Source organism: Esox lucius, chromosome 14 (assembly GCF_011004845.1).
Source record: "Esox lucius isolate fEsoLuc1 chromosome 14, fEsoLuc1.pri, whole genome shotgun sequence".
NCBI classification, from domain to species: Eukaryota; Metazoa; Chordata; class Actinopteri; order Esociformes; family Esocidae; genus Esox; species Esox lucius.
This window is the reverse complement of record NC_047582.1, coordinates 31,458,729-31,481,176: the sequence shown is the minus strand read 5'-3', so window position 1 is coordinate 31,481,176 and position 22,448 is coordinate 31,458,729. Positions and strand designations below refer to the sequence as shown.

Sequence of the window (22,448 nt, the reverse complement as noted above, 5' to 3'; positions counted from 1 at the left end):
GGACACCCACACAAGTCTAGTATCAGGCCTTTTCGGAGGACAGTGTCACTAGTATGGACGTACTCCGTGTCCGGAATCCCCTGTCAACATGCATTTACAAATATTCCAGTAACCTCTGACCCCTCCCCCCGACAGGTAAAACGTACACCATGATTGGTCGAGACTGCTCCACACAGAGCCTGGGCGTGGCCCCGTGTGCCATCTCCTGGCTCTTCAAGCTCATCGAGGAGCGCAAGGAGAAGGCCGGGGCACGCTTCTCAGTCCATGTGTCCGCCGTGGAGATCTCCGGCCGGGATGAGGCCCTGACCGACCTGCTGTCCGACGCCTCCTTGGGCAGCCTGCAGGACGGCCAGTCCCCAGGCGTGTTCCTGCGCGAGGACCCTGTCTGCGGATCGCAGGTACGGAGCATGTTGGCTAGTGGGTTAGGTGGGTTAGGTCAGGTACGGAACATGTTGGCTAGTGGGTTAGGTCAGGTACGGAGCATGTTGGCTAGTGGGTTAGGTGGGTTAGGTCAGGTACGGAACATGTTGGCTAGTGGGTTAGGTCAGGTACGGAGCATGTTGGCTAGTGGGTTAGGTGGGTTAGGTCAGGTATGGAACATGTTGGCTAGTGGGTTAGGTCAGGTATGGAGCATGTTGGCTAGTGGGTTAGGTCAGGTATGGAACATGTTGGCTAGTGGGTTAGGTCAGGTATGGAACATGTTGGCTAGTGGGTTAGGTGGGTTAGGTCAGGTATGGAACATGTTGGCTAGTGGGTTAGGTGGGTTAGGTCAGGTATGGAACATGTTGGCTAGTGGGTTAGGTGGGTTAGGTCAGGTATGGAACATGTTGGCTAGTGGGTTAGGTGGGTTAGGTCAGGTATGGAACATGTTGGCTAGTGGGTTAGGTCAGGTATGGAGCATGTTGGCTAGTGGGTTAGGTCAGGTATGGAACATGTTGGCTAGTGGGTTAGGTGGGTTAGGTCAGGTATGGAACATGTTGGCTAGTGGGTTAGGTCAGGTATGGAACATGTTGGCTAGTGGGTTAGGTGGGTTAGGTCAGGTATGGAACATGTTGGCTAGTGGGTTAGGTGGGTTAGGTCAGGTATGGAACATGTTGGCTAGTGGGTTAGGTGGGTTAGGTCAGGTATGGAACATGTTGGCTAGTGGGTTAGGTGGGTTAGGTCAGGTATGGAACATGTTGGCTAGTGGGTTAGGTCAGGTATGGAACATGTTGGCTAGTGGGTTAGGTCAGGTATGGAACATGTTGGCTAGTGGGTTAGGTCAGGTATGGAACATGTTGGCTAGTGGGTTAGGTCAGGTATGGAACATGTTGGCTAGTGGGTTAGGTGGGTTAGGTCAGGTATGGAACATGTTGGCTAGTGGGTTAGGTGGGTTAGGTCAGGTATGGAACATGTTGGCTAGTGGGTTAGGTCAGGTATGGAACATGTTGGCTAGTGGGTTAGGTGGGTTAGGTCAGGTACGGAGCATGTGGGCTAGTGGGTGTGTGTACGTAATTGTGTGTGTTGGTGTTTTGGCAGGGAGTTCATGAGAAAGTAATAGCAAATGCTGTGTTCATATGTATTCTGACTTAATTAGTTGCACAATTTGTTGCACAATTATTTTCATCCAAAAAAAAAATATATATATATTATGTTTTATTTCTGGTGGAGGAGAGACAGTGGAAAAGACAGAGGAGACACAGTGGAAAAGACAGAGGAGAGACAGTGGAAAAGACAGAGGAGACACAGTGGAAAAGACAGGAGAAACAGTGGAAAAGACAGAGGAGACACAGTGGAAAAGACAGAGGAGACACAGTGGAAAAGACAGAGGAGAGACAGTGGAAAAGACAGAGGAGAGACAGTGGAAAAGACAGAGGAGACATAGTGGAAAAGACAGACCGACCAGCTAAAAAAAAATTTGCTACCAGGACTCTTATGATGCTCCTACCTTTATCTGAAATCCTCTTACAACCAATCTCCCTCTCTGGGTCCTCTGTCTCTCACCTCCCCCAATCTCCCTCTCTCTCAGTGCACATATCCGACTCCATGATCATTCAGGACGCTTGCTTGGCCTGGAGTGTGTGCAGTTTGGCCAGTTAGCTAAACCCATCTAATCCAGTCTCATTTCACTGTCTCTGTCCCTCTCTATGGGTCCTTTATGTCTGGATGCATTTCTGAGGGATCTTTCTGTCATTTTGACTCACTTGTTTGTGTGTCCTTTCTCTCTCTTCCTCTTTTCTTCATCTCCAATGGCAGTCAGGCAATAATAATATAATTTTTTTTACTATTAATTAGCGTTTACAGCAACGATATTAATGAGAATAGTAGTAAAATGCATACAACTAAAATAGTAAAATAGTACAAAGTGTGCAATGACTGAAAAACCTCAAGGCGTGACCTGAAAAAAACGTTTCACTCCATCTCCCTCCATCTGTCCCTCAACACCTCTCGGCTTATTTCAGAGGACTTCACCAGCATGAAAAGCTCCCACAGTAGCGGCCTGATTAGCAGGACTCTCATGTCTTTTATTCAGTCTGCCACACTTTCCGTCTTTTGCTCCCTCAGCTCCAGAACCAGAGTGAGTTGCGCGCGGCCACTGCAGAGCGGGCGGCCTACTTCCTGGACGCGGCGCTGGCGGCCCGGAGCACCAGTCGCCCTCAATGCGACGAGGAGGGGAGGAGGAACTCCCACGTGCTCTTCACCCTCCATGTGTACCAGTACTGCATGGAGAAGAGTGCCAAAGGAGGAAGTGAGTGGTGGACGCTGGCAACGTTGGCAATGTGCCGGGGGAGTTTCTGGGGGACTCTCTGGGTGACTTTCTAGGGGGGGAGTTTCTTGGGTCGACTCTGGAGGAGATTCTGGGGTGCTTTGTGCTCCGAACAGACCTGGGTCCAATAGGAAACAATAGCAATAGCAAACAAACTTTGCCCGGGTTCACTTGCTTGGCGCTATTCAACGAGCGCTCAGAGAGCACAAACCCACCAGGGCATGAAAGCAAAAACATTTAGGTAGAGATTCCATGCACAGTGTACCTGTGTGTGCATTTTATCAATCTTCAGAGGTCACACATTGAAAGCGGATGACAGTTTTCCTACTAAATATGATGGGTCTTGTTCAGCCAAAGTCTCACATCAACCGCCAATGATGCAGATAAACCTTTGAAAGAGCACAATGTCTTTAATGTGCTCGCTTCTCAAAGGAACCACTCTGATCAGCACAATGAAAAAGCCCCTGCCCTTTTATCTGGAGAACATATTTCACATGCATCATTAGTATGTTAAGGAGACTTGTGGAAAGTCTAGGCAATCCTGCAAGTATATTATCCCCATCCCTCACCCCTCTCCCCTCACCCCTCTCCCCTCACCCCTCATCCCTCACCCCTCACCCCTCTCCCCTCTCTTTCTGTCTCTCCTCACCATCCATCTCTTCTCTCTCTTTCTGTCTCTCCACACCATCCATATCCCCTCTCTCTTTCTGTCTCCCTCTCTTTCTCCGGCCCAACTTGTATTAATTAGCTTCATTTGGAGTTGCTGATGAGGCCTTAACATGAATACTAACAAGGAAGGCCTGCACATTTTCATTAGCCACTGTCGCAGGTTGGTTGCCTGTCATCTCAGCGCCCCCCCCCCATCCCACCCCCACCCCCCACCCCATCATTAGTATTTTACTCCCGTCGCAGCGAATGCGGGGGCAGACACGGCGCATGCTGTCCAGGGCCGGAATACATTTCAATAGGTAATGAGGCTTGAGTCCTCTTTCTGGAAATGTTTATGGAGTGGCACATAAAACAGGAGGCTAGTTTGCATTCCCGGGTTGAAGCGAGGGCTGCCAGTCTTCATCGCGGGGGTTTCTAAATCTTGCTGACGCCAGGCTAATCTTCAGCCCCGCCACCGTGTTCAGTCGGCATCATTTCCACACACCCCCCTCCCCCCGTGGTAATATGAGTACACATTTTCATACTACTGACCTAGATGAGCTCAAATTTAACAGATTACAGTGGGGAGAACAAGTATTTGATACTGCCGATTTTACAGGTTTACATACTTACAAAGCATGTAGAGGTCTGTCATTTTTATCATAGGTACACTTCAACTGTGAGAGACGGAATCTAAAACAAAAATCCAGAAAATCACATTGTATGATTTTTTTATAATTAATTTGCATTTTATTGCATGACATAAGTATATGATCACCTACAAACCAGTAAGAATTCCGGCTCTCACAGATCTGTTAGTTTTTCTTTAAGAAGCCCTCCTGTTCTCCACTCATTGCCTGTATTAACTGCACCTGTTTGAACTTGTTACCTGTATAAAAGACAACTGTCCACACACTCAATCAAACAGACTCCAAGCTCTCCACAATGGCCAAGACCAGAGAGCTGTGTAAGGACATCAGGGATAAAATTGTAGACCTGCACAAGGCTGGGAAGGGATAAAATTGTAGACCTGCACAAGGCTGGGATGGGCTACAGGACAATAGGCAAGCAGCTTGGTGAGAAGGCAACAACTGTTGGCGCAATTATTAGAAAATGGAAGAAGTTCAAGATGACGGTCAATCTCCCTCTGTCTGGGGCTCCATGCAAGATCTCACCTCGAGGGGCATCAATGATCATGAGGAAAGTGAGGGATCAGCCCAGAACTACACGGCAGGACCTGGCCAATGACCTGAAGACAGCTGGGACTACAGTCTCAAAGAAAACTATTAGTAACACACTACACCGTCATGGATTAAAATCCTGCAGCGCACGCAAGGTCCCCCTGCTCAAGCCCCAAGAACATCATCCCAACCGTGAAGCATGGAGGTGGAAACATCATTCTTTGGGGATGCTTTTCTGCAAAGGGGACAGGACTGCACCATATTGAGGGGAGGATGGATGGAGCCATGTATCGCGAGATCTTGGCCAACAACCTCCTTCCCTCAGTAAGAGCATTGAAGATGGGTTGTGGCTGGGTCTTCCAGCATGACAATGACCCGAAACACACAGCCAGGGCAACTAAGGAGTGTCTCCGTAAGAAGCATCTCAAGGTCCTGGAGTGGCCTAGCCAGTCTCCAGACCTGAACCCAATAGAACATCTTTGGAGGTAGCTGAAAATCTGTATTGCCCAGCAACAGCCCCGAAACCTGAAGGATCTGGAGAAGTATGTATGGAGGAGTGGGCCAAAATCCCTGCTGCAGTGTGTGCAAACCTAGTCAAGAACTACAGGAAACGTATGATCTCTGTAATTGCAAACAAAGGTTTCTCTACCAAATATTAAGTTCTGCTTTTCTGATGGATCAAATACTTATGTCATGCAATAAAATGCTAATTAATTACTTAAAAATCATAGTGTGATTTTTCTGGATTTTTGTTTTAGATTCCGTCACTCACAGTTGAAGAGTACCTATGATAAAAATGACAGACTTCTACATGCTTTGTAAGTGGGGAAACCTGCAAAATTGGCTGTGTATCAAATACTTGTTCTCCCCACTGTATGTCTTCTCAAGCGTAACTCTGTCTTTTATCTGTGAGCCGTAAGCCCCCGAAAGTGGTAGTATTTTGGGTGGTCACCTCTAAGCCAAAGGTCCCTAACTCACAGGGCCCCTTGAAGTCATACTGCCCCCTCCCCCCTCTTTCTTTTTGGTTGCGTGTCACTGTAACTTCTCTCTGGACGTGTGATTCGCTGCATTGGTCATTTGGCACAGCTAAAATGGTCCCTGTGAACTCCTGATCTCTGCTGTTTCAGCTTCATGGTCAACACGGTGTCACCGGCTTTCATGAGACACAGATTGCTTATTGAAATTTCTTCATGTACCGGACACAATTATCTCAGAACATGATTTTTTTTGTACAGATGTTCAAAGAAATGTGTGTTAATGACAATATTTGGAAGTGATGCCCTGGTGAGGAAAATGTATGTAATAAATGTTGGGTTAGGTAAGGGCTAGGTAAGGGTTAAGGTGAAAGCTGTGGTAAGAGGAAGGGGTAATGTTAGGATGTAAGAACAAGTTCTTGCTAGCCTGTTCTCAATGCAAGCTCCACCCTCTTTCTCTTAGAAATTAGAGTCAACCAATTGCCTGCTTTTTTTCAAAAATCTGAAGAAAATTGTGCCCTGCTTGTCGCACATTACTAATAAGCAATTTGTGCCTATTTTACCAAAACCTCTAATACCCTACCATCTCCTTTCTTTTTCTTTCTTTCTTTCTTTCTTTCTCCCACTCTTTCCATTTCCTATTTCATACTCTCTCTCCCTGTCTTTTTTCTCTCATAGTGTCTGGTGGTCGTAGTCGTCTACACCTGCTGGATCTGGGCAGCTGTGAGACAGACCTGAGCAGGACCAGGGAAGGTGGTGGTGGCCAGTGTCTGTCTCTGTCTGCTCTGGGAAACGTCATCCTCGCCCTGGCCAACGGGGCAAAGCATGTCCCCTACAGGTACTGAATGGAAGGAAAGAACATGATGACTGTGGTTTGTCTTCTGGGTGTTTTTATGTTATGAGTTTCTATTTTGTCTGGCTGGGGGTCTTCATGTTATGACTTTGTGTTTTGTCTGGCTGGGTGTCTTTATGTTATGAGTTTGGGCTTTGTTTGGCTAGGGGTCTTCATGTTATGAGTTTGTGTTTTGACTGGCTGTGTGTCTTTATGTTATGAGTTTGTGTTTTGACTGGCTGTGTGTCTTTATGTTATGACGTTGTATTTTGACTGGCTGTGTGTCTTTATGTTATGAGTTTGTGTTTTGACTGGCTGTGTGTCTTTATGTTATGACGTTGTGTTTTGACTGGCTGTGTGTCTTTATGTTATGAGTTTGTGTTTTGACTGGCTGTGTGTCTTTATGACGTTGTGTTTTGACTGGCTGTGTGTCTTTATGTTATGACGTTGTGTTTTGACTGGCTGTGTGTCTTTATGTTATGACGTTGTGTTTTGAATGGCTGTGTGGCCTTTTTTGGCTCTCTCCATTGTGCATCCCACCTCACTGGGGGGGGTGGGGGGGGAGAGGGGAGAATCAATGAAGCCCTATTAGCCTATTTGGATGAGGGATGATATGGGAAAAAGGGAGGCAATAATGTGGGAAGTTATTGACTATGCTGTGGTTTAGGGAAAGGTGGTTCTCCAGCTTCAACGAGTGGGAGTTGTTTCGATTGTAGTAGAATATTAGGCCTCTGAAAAGCAAAGTATTTATTTTACTCAGAAAAGTCAAAATATTTGTTTATGATTTGTTTAAGTTTAGTTTTTATCTGCACACTGTAGGCAGTAGGAGTGAGATTAAAGTTGAAATCCGCAGTTCAATGTGCCACAATGCGAACCTTCCCGCCCATGTTTCTGTAAAAAGCTGAGCGTTGTGGCTGGAGGAATGAAATCACTCTAGAATTCATGGTCAGAACTAAGGACTGACCAATATTTCAGTGTCATGTTTTATTTACATTTACATTACATTCACATTAAACATGAAACAAGCTGATGCACTGGGTTTCTGCCTTGGTACAGCAGTTGAACTAAGCTCATGAGGCATTCAAAACATTCCTCAAGAATCAATGGATATCACGGAATACACAGTGTCATTCACTAGGTCAGAATATTTCTGTGGCAACTCAACGTTGCCCCTGTAATATTTACTTCTGTTTTATTTTGAACTGGATTTTCATGGACCTTTCACACACTGGCCTACTTACAGACACGGGTAAGTAGTTGAAAGCGGTACAGTAGTTGAGGTTCTATTAATGGTAAATGAGATTTCTCCTTCATGCCGTCTTTGATAACGACTAATCCCTCGGTACCGCAAGGAATGTTTGCTGTGATCGTGGATGGGGGGTTTGTGGTTATGGCAGTATATGGTGCTGGCCCTTTTTTTTGGAAGGCTAACAGGGATTTTTTTTTATGATCTATTATTCAGGGATAGCAAGCTCACCATGTTGCTGAGGGAATCTCTGGGCAACATCAACTGCCGAACCACCATGATAGCACACATCTCCGACTCACCAACCAAATACATGGAGACTCTCACCACCGTGCAGCTAGCCTCTCGCATTCACCGCATGCGGAAGAAGAAATCCAAGGTATTTAATTGACGTGCATTTCAACAAGGCATTCTAAGGTATCTATATGACCTCAGGTGTTTGTGAGAAGGCTGCGTCGGAGTCAAGAATGTGCATTTGATTATAAAACGCTGGCTTAAGTGAACGGTTTTTAATGGATGAACAGGTTTGTATTAACATTCGTTGATTGCCCTTCCTGAATTCGGGCTCTGTTCCTCAAACATCCTTTGGTGTTGCTGTGTTTATGTTGATTGAATGATTTCCCCGGGGGGCACCAGTGGGTCTGCCATAGAAAAAAGACTAATATATGTGGTTAATTTCTGGAAGGAGTGACTGTTACATCAATGATTTAGATTTATTTTTTTCTTAAGCCTCATGCTACGTAATCAATGTGTGCGCTCCTAAGGGAGTGTCCAAAATATTGCCCTGAGATTTGGACAGCATACCGTCAACATCATTAGGCAGATTGACAGCATGTATTTACATTGTATAGATCGCTATATACGATATAGATGCATAACTGACGAGCCAATACTTTGCATTGACGTTTATTTTCATGCAGCCTTTGGTTGAACTTTTAACCGTCAATGATAATGACACATGGCTTTCAATTAATAAATAAGTGTAGGAATTGGTCACTGTTAGAAATCTGCCTGTTAAATGCCTGTTAAATACATCAGAATACATTTTAATGTGTCTTTTCTCTCTTGTCTTCAGTATGCGTCCAGCTCCTCCGGAGGGGACAGTTCCTGCGAGGAGGGACGAATCCGCAAACCACATTTAAGACCCTTTCACACGCGAACCATGGCCCTTGACCCGGATATGCCCACCTTGCTGTCCAGCGACCCGGACTACTCGTCCAGCAGTGAGCACTCCTGTGACACGGTCATCTACATCGGGCCTGGCGGTGCCACCATTTCGGACAGAGAGCTCAGTGACAACGAGGGCCCGCCGTCCTTTGTTCCCATCATTCCCTCGCTGAACCGGAAACGCGGCAAAGACACTCAACGGTCGGAGGGGGAATACTTCAAGTGCAACACCTTTGCGGAGCTCCAAGAGAGACTTGAGTGCATTGATGGCAGTGAGGGCCCAGCTGCCTTCACTGCAGAGGGCAAAGAAACAGCCCTGAAAAATGAAGGTGGACCCTCCAGAAGCCCGGAGGAGTCTGCGTCCCTGAAAACTGTTAAACCTCCTACCCAAAAGTCCAACATTGTCACAACAACCTCTAACACAGCTCAAGGTAAGTCTGAGAGGGAACATTTCAAACTGTCCTCGGATGTGGGCGTCTTGGAGAATCACAAACGGACTAGTGCGGACGGGGAGAAGGTTGTGGCCAGTGTGATTAAGCCGGGCAGGGTTTTGTCAAATGACTCCGACCCAGTGGTGCGTGAGAAGGTCTACCTCAACAAAGGACCAACTTTGCCCAAACCCTTTGACTCTCCCTCTTTGCCAAGATCTTCCAGAGCACCCTCCGAGAGCCTAGACGCCCTCTGCCGGGCACCCCCTGTGGGCATGAGTCAGCAGGCCCTAGGGCAGGGGCCACCTGGGGGATCCCTGGTCCTGGAGAGGGGCCAACATGGCAGGGGTCCCATGCAGGTGAGCCATCTGCGGGCAGCCCTCAGAGGGAGGTGCTTGGAGAGAGACGTGTTAAGGACCACAATCACCCTGCAACAGCCTGTGGAGCTGAATGGGGAAGATGAGCTGGTGTTCACCGTGGTGGAGGACCTGCACATAGGCCTTGTCCCGGACAACGGGCGTCCATCCAGCATCATCGGTTTCAACAGTGACTGCTCCCGCCAGGCCCTGGGCTCGGGCTCCCGTCCCGTGAGCATCATCAGCAGCATCAATGACGAGTACGACGCCTACACGGCTCAAGAGGGTGCATCTGGGTTAAGCTCTGAGCTGACCACTGCCTTGCAGGAGGACCTATTTGTCCACCACGGTAGTGGACAATCTTCCATTGGTTCTTGGCCGCGCAAGGCGAGCGTGTGCTCCCTGGAGAGCGAAGGCGGCGAAGTCACAGGTAAATTCCTACAGAGGGCTAAGGGCATGGCACCCGAAAGTGCATCTGTTTTGTCCTCTCCTGGTATATTCCGTAGGGAACCGTTCTTGCAGCATGGTGCTAAGAGCTCCCTAAATGACAGTGGCGTCTGCTTCTCTGACTTGGAGAGTGACCCTGTCACACCAAGCAAGCTCTCCCTGACAAAGTGCCCACCGTCTCCTGACTCTACCAAAGCATCTCTCAGAGGGTCCAAAGTGAGAGCGAACACTCTGAACACCTCGGCATCTTCTCAGATCCCGCACCGCGACGTCCACTCCAGTCTTCCCAGGAAAACCAAGCCTACCTCATCGGTCGCACCAAGTTGTAGCAGGCAGGAGGGTAAGCCAGATGACCTCTGGTTGCGAGGGTGTGGTCATTCGGATCCCAGAAGTAGCACTAGTGGCATCCCTTCCAGAAAACCGGGAGGAAACAGCAACAGTGTGCCTCGACCACCAAAGGCACAGGCATCCTTTTCAACTCAGAGGTTAGTTGACGGCTGTGAGAAGTCCAACTATAAGAAAGCAGAGAGCATGAGCAGGATGCCACAGCTCAGGCGAGGTGCCACCACTCTTGGTGCAGTCTCAGTCCCCCATAGTTCCCCTGAATCAAAATGGGGACGCGACAGCAATTCTGGAACTGGCAGTCTGAGATTCTCCTCTTTGGGGAAGAAGGCAAATGGACAGAAAAGCAGCATGCTTCCAAAATCTGGCTCCGGGAGCATCTCTCCTCCTGCACCACCTGTTCGCAAATCAAGCCTTGATCAAAAGACAAAAATAGTCTTATCTCCTAGTGCCTTAAAGGCAGCCAGCGATGCTGCGAGGTTCCAATTGCCTAAAACATCAGTCTCTGTGGAGGAAATCGATGTCCAGTATGGAAGGGATTTGTTTAGTTACAAAACTGCGAGCTTGAAAGCTGACCGTGGCTCGGCCAAGACAGCGTCAAGCCTGAAGTCACGAGGAGCCAAAGGGGATTCTGCAAGGTACTATGGTAGCCTGATGTCCTTAGAGAGATGCGATAGCCTAACCTCAGTGGGGTCTAAACCTGGCCTGTCTAGAGAGAATAGTGGCACTAACTTAGGGGGCAATGGGAAATCAAATAGATCACTGTCAAGACTTGGGGTCCCCACCTCTACTACTTCCCTGCCCACGGCTTCCTCTCCGCCTTTCTCCACCTCTGGGATGACAAATAAGTTAGGACAGCTTAAAACGAATACAAACGCCAGGACCGTGATTGCGAGTGGCTCAAAGACTCGAACGTTGGCTGCCAGCAGCTCCAAGACTGTCGGCTCCTCTAGCAAATCCCTCGACTCTCCAACTGCACGCAATGCCAACTTACCACCAACTGGAAAGAATCCGGCTGGTCCTGTGATGGGGTCCAATGGCAAGCCCGGCAGGGGCACAATCATGGGCACGAAGCAGGCAATCCGAGCTGCCAACAGCCGTGTTAGCGAGCTTGTGGCCGGAAGCCCGAGGAAACACCCCAACCGTGGTCCAGAGGCCCCGGGGGATGACGGCGACGACAGCGGGACCAGCTCGAGTGGGTCCCCCGCCGGCACGCCGATACCCTCACCCTATAGCAAGATCACGGCCCCGCGGAGGCCCCAGCGTTACAGCAGCGGACACGGCAGCGACAACAGCAGCGTGCTCAGCGGGGAGCTGCCGCCTGCCATGGGGCGCACCGCGCTCTTCTACCACAGCGGGGGCAGCAGCGGGTACGAGAGCATGATTCGGGACAGCGAGACAACGGGCAGTGCATCTTCAGCCCATGACTCCATGAGCGAGAGCGGGGTGTCCGCGTCCAACAGGAGCAGAGTGTCTAAGTCACCCAAGAAGAGAGGGAACGGTGAGTGCTGGTCGGAGCATGAGAGTCCCATGGCGATAGTGATAATGCGTTGCACATGATGCAGATTTGAAAATGTGGCTTTTTTACATTTCCCACTCTCAGGTACCCTCAGTGAGGGGGCTCATAGCCAGGCAATCGGTCAATTTTAAGTGACCATGGAGCAGTTATAGTTTATGCTCTTTCTCAGTGACAGAATTTGGGACAGAACACTCGTAGATTGGACCTAGCAACTTTTCAGGTTCGAAATCTAAGACCGCTGGACAACCAGAAGGCCTGCACCTATTACACATATAAAGTATAAACTTATTACACCTATAAAATATACACCTATTACACCTAGAAAGTCTCCACCTATTACACATATAAATAACACACCTATTACACCTATAAACTATACACCTTTACACCTATAAAGAACACAGCTATTACACCTATAAGGTATACACCTATTCCACCTATTAAGAACACAGCTATTACACCTATAAAGCCTACAACTATTACACCTATAAGGTATACACCTATTAAACCTATATAGAACACAGCTGTTACACCTATAAGGTATACACCTATTAAACCTATATAGAACACAGCTGTTACACCTATAAGGTGTACACCTATTAAACCTATATAGAACACAGCTGTTACACCTATAAGGTGTACACCTATTAAACCTATATAGAACACAGCTGTTACACCTATAAGGTGTACACCTATTAAACCTATATAGAACACAGCTGTTACACCTATAAGGTGTACACCTATTAAACCTATATAGAACACAGCTGTTACACCTATAAGGTGTACACCTATTAAACCTATATAGAACACAGCTGTTACACCTATAAGGTATACACCTATTAAACCTATTAGAACACAGCTGTTACACCTATAAGGTGTACACCTATTAAACCTATATAGAACACAGCTGTTACACCTATAAGGTGTACACCTATTAAACCTATATAGAACACAGCTGTTACACCTATAAGGTATACACCTATTAAACCTATATAGAACACAGCTGTTACACCTATAAGGTATACACCTATTAAACCTATATAGAACACAGCTGTTACACCTATAAGGTATACACCTATTAAACCTATATAGAACACAGCTGTTACACCTATAAGGTGTACACCTGTTACACATATTAAGAAACACATCTATGTACAATATGTCCTCCACCTATGCGTTATAATGAATCTCTATTCAAGTGTGGGGTCTGAGGTGACTGTGTACTGAAGCAGATAGTGTCTAGTGCCATTTGCATGTGTCCTATCAGTCTGTGTATCTTGGCATGGTTTCACCTCATGCATATTTCAAGGCAGCGCCACACGAGCTAGGGCATTCCTGCTCTGCATATCCAACTCCAATTAACAGCTGTGGGCCTACAGACTCTCTTCCTTCACACACACACACGGACACGCATGTACAAACGCGCATGGACACACACATGCACTGTAAGCTCTAGAATATATTGGATCGCGGCGGGAATGTCTTTTATTCTCTCCTTCCGAGCTTAGTTTTTGTGCATGCTGTGTTTAGTTGATCAGCTGCCACACTGTTAGCTGTTTATGCCTCATCAAAGGGACATTTTAAAAGAACTTCCCTCCAGTTATGTTATACTCTGTAAGTACAATTTCAAGACTGTCACACCTGTACGTGTATAATTTGTTTTCAGTCAGATGAAAGCTCTTTGTGTATTTTTCTTTTACTGTCTTGGAGTCAACTATTTTGGGGTCATCTCCAGTTGTGAAACACTCACTCAGTGGCTTTTCTCATGCTCCAGGGCTCCAGCGCCGCCGCCTCATCCCCACTCCCCTGCCGGACACCTCCTCCCTGGGCAGAAAGGCTGGCATCCCCGGCCAGTGGGTGGATATGCCCCCGTTGGGCGGGACCCTGAAGGAGTCCTTTGAGATCAAGGTTTATGAGATTGACGACGTGGAGCGGCTTCAGAGGGGACGAGAGGGCGCCTCGGGGTCAGAGGTTAGACGCCATCCGTCTGCTTTCGTCTCAGCATGTTGAAGTGGCGTGTGCACAAGGCGCTTGTGTGTGTGTGACGGCGTTATTGTTTCAGTAATTGTGTCTGCGTGGGGGGGGGGCTTGAAGTTTGTAAGCATCTAGAGTATGAAAACTTGAAAGACTATAAGCTCCTGAAGGTTTTCGTTGATTCAAAAAAGTGATGCAATTTTATTTCTCCCTCTTTACTTGCTTTTTTCCCTAAAATCCTTTGCCTAAGTAGTCAATTCCAGCATGGTTTTGAGTCACGGCACCTGCCTAGGAGAGATCTGCTGTGAATAGTCTCTCCGACTTTGTCACGTTCATTTTGTCAGCTGTGCCAGGTTATCCCTGGAACAATTAGAGCTGGTGTCTAACCGGGTAGATATGAGTGTCAGCTGGAGATGGGTAGCCCTGGCAACACAACGAATGCCCACGGACAAGGGCGGAGACTTTAGGCTGAAGGTTGGGTCTGAAACTGAATCTAGGTCCTCGCCTGATTGCTCTTTATGGGCCTCTCCACTCTCCTTGTACACGGGTCATTAACCAATCTCACGAGTGGGATCCAGTCACCCATAGAATAGTGTAGGGGGAGAAGGCATTCATTCTGCCTGATGGGGCTTTGATTTATTTTCAATTAGGAAAATATGATCTTCAATTCATCTTGTCCTGCCAAGCTTCCAGAAATGAAGGGTTTTCAGTGTATATGATAGAGAGAGAGACAATGAGTGAGAGAGACTAATTGCCCTATGAAAGTTCCCCCAATCATATTGTATATTATCTTTGCATTTGCAAATATTGATATTTTTTTGGTGTTCTGTGTCATCAAGCAGCCATTCCAGGATGTGGAAAAGGTATGTTCATTACATTTCAATGTGCCTTTAACATTAAATCACATGATAAAATTGAAGACGCATGAAGCATGGAATTCCTTCCACTGTGCCTGGTCGAAAAGACACTGAAACACCTTGTGTGCCAACGTCTCAGTCCAATATAATTTAACCTAAAAACTACTGGGAACGGTCTTCTGTGTTTTCCTAGCTTTGCATACCTTGTTACCTGTGGACAACGTCTGCATTGTCTCTCTCCCCATGTTTATCTTGGAGATTAAAGAAGTTTGAGATTAGCGTGGATGCCAATTTTATTTCCAGCTCGCTCCTATTCCAAATTAATCTGGTCAATGGACAGTGGGCTAAATCCCAACAGGTTAGCTGCCATGATTCAATTTAGAATAATCTCCTACAGTCTAAAGCCCCCCCCCCCCCCCCCCCCCCCCCCCCCCGAGAGCCTCCTCACAGCACACACAGCTCATCATCGAAGAGCTCCCTCTGATGATCTCCTTCCATCCATTTCTCAAAGGGGAGCACACTCGGCTCATTTTCTTTATTCTTCTGTTTTTTTTACTCATCCGTCGCTGACTCCTTCCATCCTTGCCACTTGTTCCCCCAGGGCCTGCTGTACTTCAACGCCCGGCTGAGGATGCTCGAGAAGAGGCAGCAGCACATCAGGGAGCTGAGGGCCAAGTACGAGAGGTTGAAGGGAGAGCTGGAGCATGCCAAGTGCAGGCTAATGCTGGACCCCACCAAATGGACTGGGGAGTGTAAGTAGTCAATCACAGAATTGTAGCCCGCCATGGTGCCATAGGTGTACCACTTTGTTTCGTAACTAGGTTAGGTCAAGGATGGACTTTTAACTTGTCGCAGCAGCGGTCAGATATTCTACCTGTTGTCAGCTTTACTTTAACCATTTGACGCGTACGGTCACACCAGTGTGATCAGGCTAGAGTGGTCCCTGAAGCGTACGATCACACTGGTGTGATTAGAACGTCTTGTTTAGAACGCACCATTAGCATGGCTAGCTACAAGTAACATAACAATGGCTGGTCAGTCCGCAATGTTATTTACTCACATTTAGCTCAAACAGTGTTTATAACTTTATTTCCTGATTGTAATTGTTTCAAGACCATACTATGATATTAACCAGGTAGAAAGCATTCAAGAAGTGTTACTTACGTACCAACAGACAGCCAACACTAATACACAAAAACAAATTATATTAGCGACTATTACCGATCAAAACCATTGCAAAAACTTTCTAGAAGTTAAGTTACCGGTTGTATGCATTTTATATAGTTTATTCATTTTCATTGCACTGAATTACTGGTCACGATTTGTTAGCTAGCAGGTAGCTGACGTTTGCTAGCGGTTAGCTGACGTTTTCTAGCTAGCTACAGTTATAAATCAACCAGCTTTTGCAGCTCTTAGAATTCGAGTCAACGAGAGAAGCTTGCAATGCAATGCGTGTAGTGTTCCTTACCTAGCAAGGTGACTGTTCAAATGCTGGCATGAGTTCAAATGCTGCAGAGTACTGAAGTTACGCGCAAAAAAACTCACGCTGGGGGGTCGGTAAGGAATATTTGAAACTCACGCGTGAAAAGGTTAAGACAGATGACTAATATCATTGTTGTTAGCTTTTTATTCTACTGGTGACAGGTACCGCTGAACGCCGCCGCTCACAATCACTGATTAATTTTAGCATCTCCGAAGCTATTGAAAGTGGTTAATTAAGTTGGATGACTAGCTAGCGATTCAACATCAACTGCAGCACCACTGTGCTCCCTGGGTATGACAGCCTTTAGTAAGTGTTAGCCACACGCGCAGACATGTGCGCAACACACGCACGTGACACTTCCCAAAAAAACAGAAGTAAACAAACTACTCCCACACTATGTGACATCTGCACCACTTATTGCAATTTTCCCCGGTTGCAAATGCCAATACTGTCCATGAAATATGGACAAATGTGTGTGCAGGTGTCAAGCAAACATGTGGGGTTGACCTCAAATTACCTTGTTGTTAATGCTTTGTTGCGGTTGTGATAGCTAAAACCACTCTCTCTTCCACCCGCTGTACATACTAAACACAAACACTGATAAAGGGTTCGCTGGCGGTTTGTAGCGTTGCATTTTATTTTTTTCTCTCTGGGTCATTTTTGTGGTGTCATAAACTGTTAGAGCGGTAAAGGCATTTTCAGCCCTTGTCAACAGGCTCTTCTCACTCACATGCACCAAAGGCAAACAAGTGGATTGGGTCTCTGAACCTCAAATAGAACAAAAAATACGAACAAGTAGGCTATTTCCAGTTGAGCTTGGCTAGTCCTCCGGGAGGTTCACCACAGTAGATTTTGTATCCGAGCTTCATCCATTATAATCTATTTCTGGAATATCCTTAACAAACCAAATGCCCCCAGGTCATTCAGTGAGGGAAAGGAAATACAGTACCTGGGGAATGTAGTATATTCGAGCACTAGCGTTGGTGATATATGCCGGAGAGGATTATAAGAGCGAATAGCCGGAGGTGATTGGGACTCACATATACGTCACTTTTCTTTTTCAATGCCTGTTTCAGAAGTTCCGTTTTCCATTGAGCAGAGGAAAATTATGGGACACTGACCAACACAGCAAAAAGTAGTAGCTGGCTTCGGGACGTAACTGGGTATACAGACAAAGAGAATAAAAGCCTTTAGAAAAGAAGCATTTTCAAGAGGCCTCATATGTGTGTTTGCATTTCCGTACGTGACTCTGTTTCCTGGTGTGAAGACAGGATGGGGGTAGTACGTGTACCGCTAGGTGTCTTGAAATCAATAAGGTATTATTTTCCTTCCGCCGCCTCTCCAATCCCTGTTTCCCTGAGATGTCCCACAATTGGTTAAGAGACGCCAGGCTTTTCTGAGCCCATGATGAGGGCAGTGAAGCTAGATAAATCATGTCTTCACGTATTCGTGTTGTTATTCTGAGGACTATGGGTCTTCAGCAGCTTCCGTCAGACACCCCAAGTTGTGCCAGTATGTAACCCCCAAATAACCCCCAAAATGATCAAACAAGAAGGCTACATATATGAACAAAATACGAACATTGCCAGCAACTACAGAAAGTATTGTCATGTTTTGCTCGATGCTGTACATTGACTGTTTGACAAAGGCTCCTCTTAGTCTTTTCTTCCTTGTTTCTCTCCATTTCTCCCCACCCCACCCATAGTCGAGGTGGACACGGATCTGGACAAGGAGTCCCAGGAGTACCTTGAGGCTTTGGAGCAGGCAACTGGCGAGTTGGAGTACTGTGTCAACCTATGCAAGTCACGCATCATGATGGAGACCTGCTTTGACATTGTGGTTCCGGGAACCAGCGCCACACAAGCGGGGCAACAGAGAGGAGGAGTGGAGGTGTAAGAAAGCCAGAGCATGTGAAAGACCGGTGGAAGCCGAAATGAAACGGCAGCAGAGCCAAACATTGGGTTTCTCCAAAAAGAAAAGTCTCTTGTGACAAAGCCTGAGAGAATGATGATCAAATCAAATGAGGGAAGAAGGCAGATGTGGCAGGATGTGGAGAAAATAAAGGCTTAGACGAGAATGTACTTGTACAGTAGAGAAACCTTTGCTTTCATCAGAGTTCAATTAAAAGGAACTTTGGACAAACTTTGTGTGTTCTGTTTGGGAGGAAGTATAGTTGGAAAAACCGAGGACAACCAAACACTTTTTGTCACTGTCACCAGGATGTGCCTTGATTTGACTGATTCCAAGGAAATATTTATTTGTATTTTTTTTGGGATCGGTGCTAGTCTTAAAAAACAGCATACCTGAGCAAACTCTTCACGTATTCCTTATGAGAAAAAATTTATTTTGTAATGTCATGCTGTACAGTGTATTTATATGATTACAAAGTATGTAAAAAGTATCTTTTTTGGTATGAGATTAAAAAAAACATGAATAAAATGAGAAAAAAAAGCAATAAGTTGATCGTTATTGCATACCTTTAACAAACCTATAACAAACCTTTGCCTTTTTTTGGTTTAGAAAAAACATGCCTTTCAACGCCAGCAGAGAGACGTTTTGTTGGCCTTTGAGTTTCCAGTGGGTTAGAACAAACGGTACAAAAACATTTATACCTCCTGCCAATGGCTGCAATACTAGAAGGCTGTGTCAGGATTGATCTGAGCTCAGAGTTGGCTGATTTATAAACTCAGTTGCTGTCAATTATGCAGAAACATTTACAATCTGTATGGAAAGGCCGCTCATGGTTACGGTGATCTGGTGGGATTACGATCTGCAAACAGACAGAGACAGGGAGAGAGGGACATTTCCCTGAGGTCTTTGCAGTGGTGTTTCACCTTTTAGAGCCTGAGTGATGTGACCGTTGGCAGTTCGTAAATCAGGGCTCGTGCCAGTTGCCAAGTGCCCGAGACCTGATCCACCGGGGCAGTTCTGCATGTGTTGTTAAAAGGAAGTGTAGAGAATCCATGCCAAGATTTGTGTAGACAATTTTGTTTATTTCCACCGGCCTGCTGTGTTGTGATCTACTGCAATGAGATTCCAGTCAATACAAATACTCTATTTGTTTTGAATCTGCAGCTTTTCGCAGATATGTGAATTCACCAATCGTCTCCCTCCTACCGAGTCCTTTTCAAAACTGTATTGGAAATGGAATTGACTCAAATCCACCCCAGACATTTATAATGGACGTGTGCACGTGAGAACCCCCAAAATGTGTCAGAGCCCTGAAATGTATGACTAAACAAGTATCAATCAAGTGGCTACGAAAAGGACACAGAACGATGTCAGTTCAAGAGTTAGAGGGAAGAAGCCAAAATGGTGATAAGCCAACTGCCAGAGGAAATACTGACTCTGACTATGCAGTCCGTCCCATCAGTGCCCATCAGTGTGCAGTGAACCGAATACCATAAGTACATAGTTTATTTGTTCCATTCCGGGTAGACGGTGCACTGTGTCCTGTTCTCCTGTAATATCTGTCCTGAAAGCTAAGTGCTTATCTTGAATGCTACCCTGGACCTCACGGAAGAGCTCCAGGATGTCTCTGAGAACTTCTCCTGAGAGTCAGTGGAATGTGTGATCCGTCAGTTGGCGTCGACGCATTTCACTTCCTGCTTCAATGTCAAGGAATCAACAAACATTTACCTCTGTTGATGTTTGCTGTTTTTTCTTCATGTTGCATACACATGTCCATGTCCAACAGTCTGATGAAATGTAAAAGTTTTTTGTCCTACTGTGAAGGAATTTTCTCAGGCCTGTTTTTGTTGCTGCATGACATCTTCTGTTATCCTTTCTGTAACATATTGTTATTTTATATGGTGGTCTTTCATTTTTCCGTACCAGTAAAAAAAAATGTTTTGCCAAACACATTTTATGTTTTAACCTAAGTAATGAAATAATTTTTATATACAACAACCACTTTTCCTATTGTCTTTGGTTTTATATTGTACAGTTTTCTAATTGTTTGTAAAAAAAAGTACAAGAAAGGCAATTTACAGAATAAAAGTTTGTATTGATGTCAATACAACGTCTGAATCATACAGTTTATACTACTCTGTCAAAATGTAATTTACTGCCTTATTTACTGGTGTGGTTTCCTTTATCTGCAATCAATTAAATGTGGGTATAAGATGGCCCTGCTTTCTTCTATCTACATTAAACAACATCACTAGTGGTCAAGAGATCGGACAATTCACAAAAGGTCACAGGTTCTAATCGCTAAGCCGACAAGGTGAGAAACCCTGTTGTCCTGTCCCTGAGCAATACTGTTAACCCTAATTGCTTCTGTGTCTTTCTGTTCTTAACAGACTTATCTGGCAAAACACACAATGCTTTTGGATGTGTTACCGACTTTATATAAAAAAATCTACACACAATACCCAATAATGGCAAAATTAAAACCAGTTTTTAGAAATTTCTGACATAAAGACACACCTGTTTCTATAATGTCCCACACTTCTTAGTGCATGTCAGGACAAAAACCAAGCCATCAAGTCCAAGGAAATCTCACTAGAATGAGATAATTGTTTGAGGCATAGATCTGGGGATGTTTGATAAAAAATAGCAATTGCTTTGAAAGTTTCCAGGAGCACAGTGGCTCCCCAACTATGAAATGGAAGACATTTGGGATGATTAAGAGTCTTTGATGGGCTACACCTGAATGCCAAGCACTATGTCTCGCTTACACAAAGTACCAATCGTCACCTGGCTAATATTATCCCTAGGGTGAAGCATAGTGGTGGGAGCATCATGCTGTGGGGATACTCCTCAGCGGAAGGGACTGAAAGACTGGTCAAGATTAAGGGAAGGATGAACATAGCACAATATGTAGAGGCCCTTGAAAAAACAGGAGACTGAGCAATGAGGACCTCAAGCTGATTCTTTGCACCAGTCTAACAACAACCCGAAACACTCAGCCAATACTACACTGGAGTGGCTTTGGGACCAGTCTGTGACCAGTCTGGGAATGTCTTTGAGTGGCCCAGGAAAAGCGTGAACCCCAGTGAACATATGCGGAGAGACCTAGAGATCGCAGTTCACAGACACCGCAGCCAGTCTTGAGGGGATCTACAAGGAAGAATGGGAGAAACCGCCTTAATTCAGGTGTGCAAATCAGATGTAGAGCCATACCGAAGAACACTCAAAGCTGTCATAAGTTGCTTCTACAAAGTACTTACTATGGCTCTAATAAAAAATCTTATATACAAAAGATTTTCCAAACAACATAAGATTTTTATTTTTTTGTGATTTTTCATTATAGGGTATTGGGTGTGTTTTTATATTATAGGGTATTGGGTGTGTCTTTACATTATAGGGTATTGGGTGTTTTTACATTATAGGGTATGGGGTGTGTTTTTACATTATAGGGTATTATGAGTGGTGGCAATTTTTTTTACGATTCTTGTTCAATGAATGAGAAATTAATTCTATAAGACCACAAAGTGTGGAGAAAATGAAGGGGTCTGTCTAATACTACCTAATACAATCTAATACTGTCTAAAAAGCACTGTAGATATATCCCTCTCCAGGATATAATTTCACTCATTTGAAATTATCTTTCCGATCAATTTGTCCAAAATACCTGGAAGCGTCTGCCCACCGACCCAGAGTAAAGAATGTTCATTGTGCGTAGATGAAGCCCTGCTGTTTGGATAATTAGTCCAACAGTAACCTGCCACAGTCCGTCTGCTAATTGCTTGTACGTACAGACTACGATCTAGTTTGATCCAGCTAAAATGAAGGGCTGTTTGAATACTGAAATGCATCCTTCCCTGGTTCCTTGAGGTAAGAGCAGATATATAATCAACTGTATGTGTAAGAAAGGTTACCACCCAATTAGTTACACCAATGAGAGGTGGGAATAATATTTTGGTATGGCTTTATATGATTTCCTTTGAAAAACCTAGTGTTATCAAAACACTTAATTTGTCCAATAAATGCTTTCCCAATAAATGATCATATTATAAATGCTACAAATGCAAATTATTTTTATTCTCACATAGATAGTTTTGTAATTCATCACATTCCGAAAAGAATGGTGTACTTCTTGGTCCAGCACGTCTAAAAAAGTTTGGGAATCAGTACCGAAACACGAGGCAGGTGAGTAGTCGAGAAGGCAGGCAAAAACACAAGGCAGGCAGAATGGTCTAAAAGTGTTGCCTAGCATCAATACACTGAGAGGACGAAAACAGGACAATCTAAAACAGCTTAGTATGCTGAGTGACAACAATACCTCACGATGAGGGAATAGAACT

General features: G+C 45.4%; 1 protein-coding gene across 3 annotated transcripts in view; it reads left to right on the top strand.

Moving 5' to 3' along the window:
- Window positions 1-20,054, top strand: part of kif26aa (kinesin family member 26Aa) — a 100,750-nt gene extending 80,696 nt beyond the window's left edge. For 2 of the 3 annotated variants that reach the window (XM_020053710.3, XM_020053711.3), the window contains 9 exons: window positions 136-398; window positions 2,545-2,728; window positions 6,228-6,387; window positions 7,844-8,006; window positions 8,703-11,868; window positions 13,661-13,857; window positions 14,700-14,723; window positions 15,319-15,469; window positions 17,906-20,054. In XM_020053710.3, coding sequence (XP_019909269.3) covers window positions 136-398; window positions 2,545-2,728; window positions 6,228-6,387; window positions 7,844-8,006; window positions 8,703-11,868; window positions 13,661-13,857; window positions 14,700-14,723; window positions 15,319-15,469; window positions 17,906-18,096 — 4,499 coding nt within the window. In that variant the 3' untranslated portion in view covers window positions 18,097-20,054. The remainder of the gene's footprint in view (window positions 1-135; window positions 399-2,544; window positions 2,729-6,227; window positions 6,388-7,843; window positions 8,007-8,702; window positions 11,869-13,660; window positions 13,858-14,699; window positions 14,724-15,318; window positions 15,470-17,905) is intronic. The other variant, XM_020053709.3, reaches the window with a different exon arrangement.
- Window positions 20,055-22,448: the final 2,394 nt, after the last annotated feature.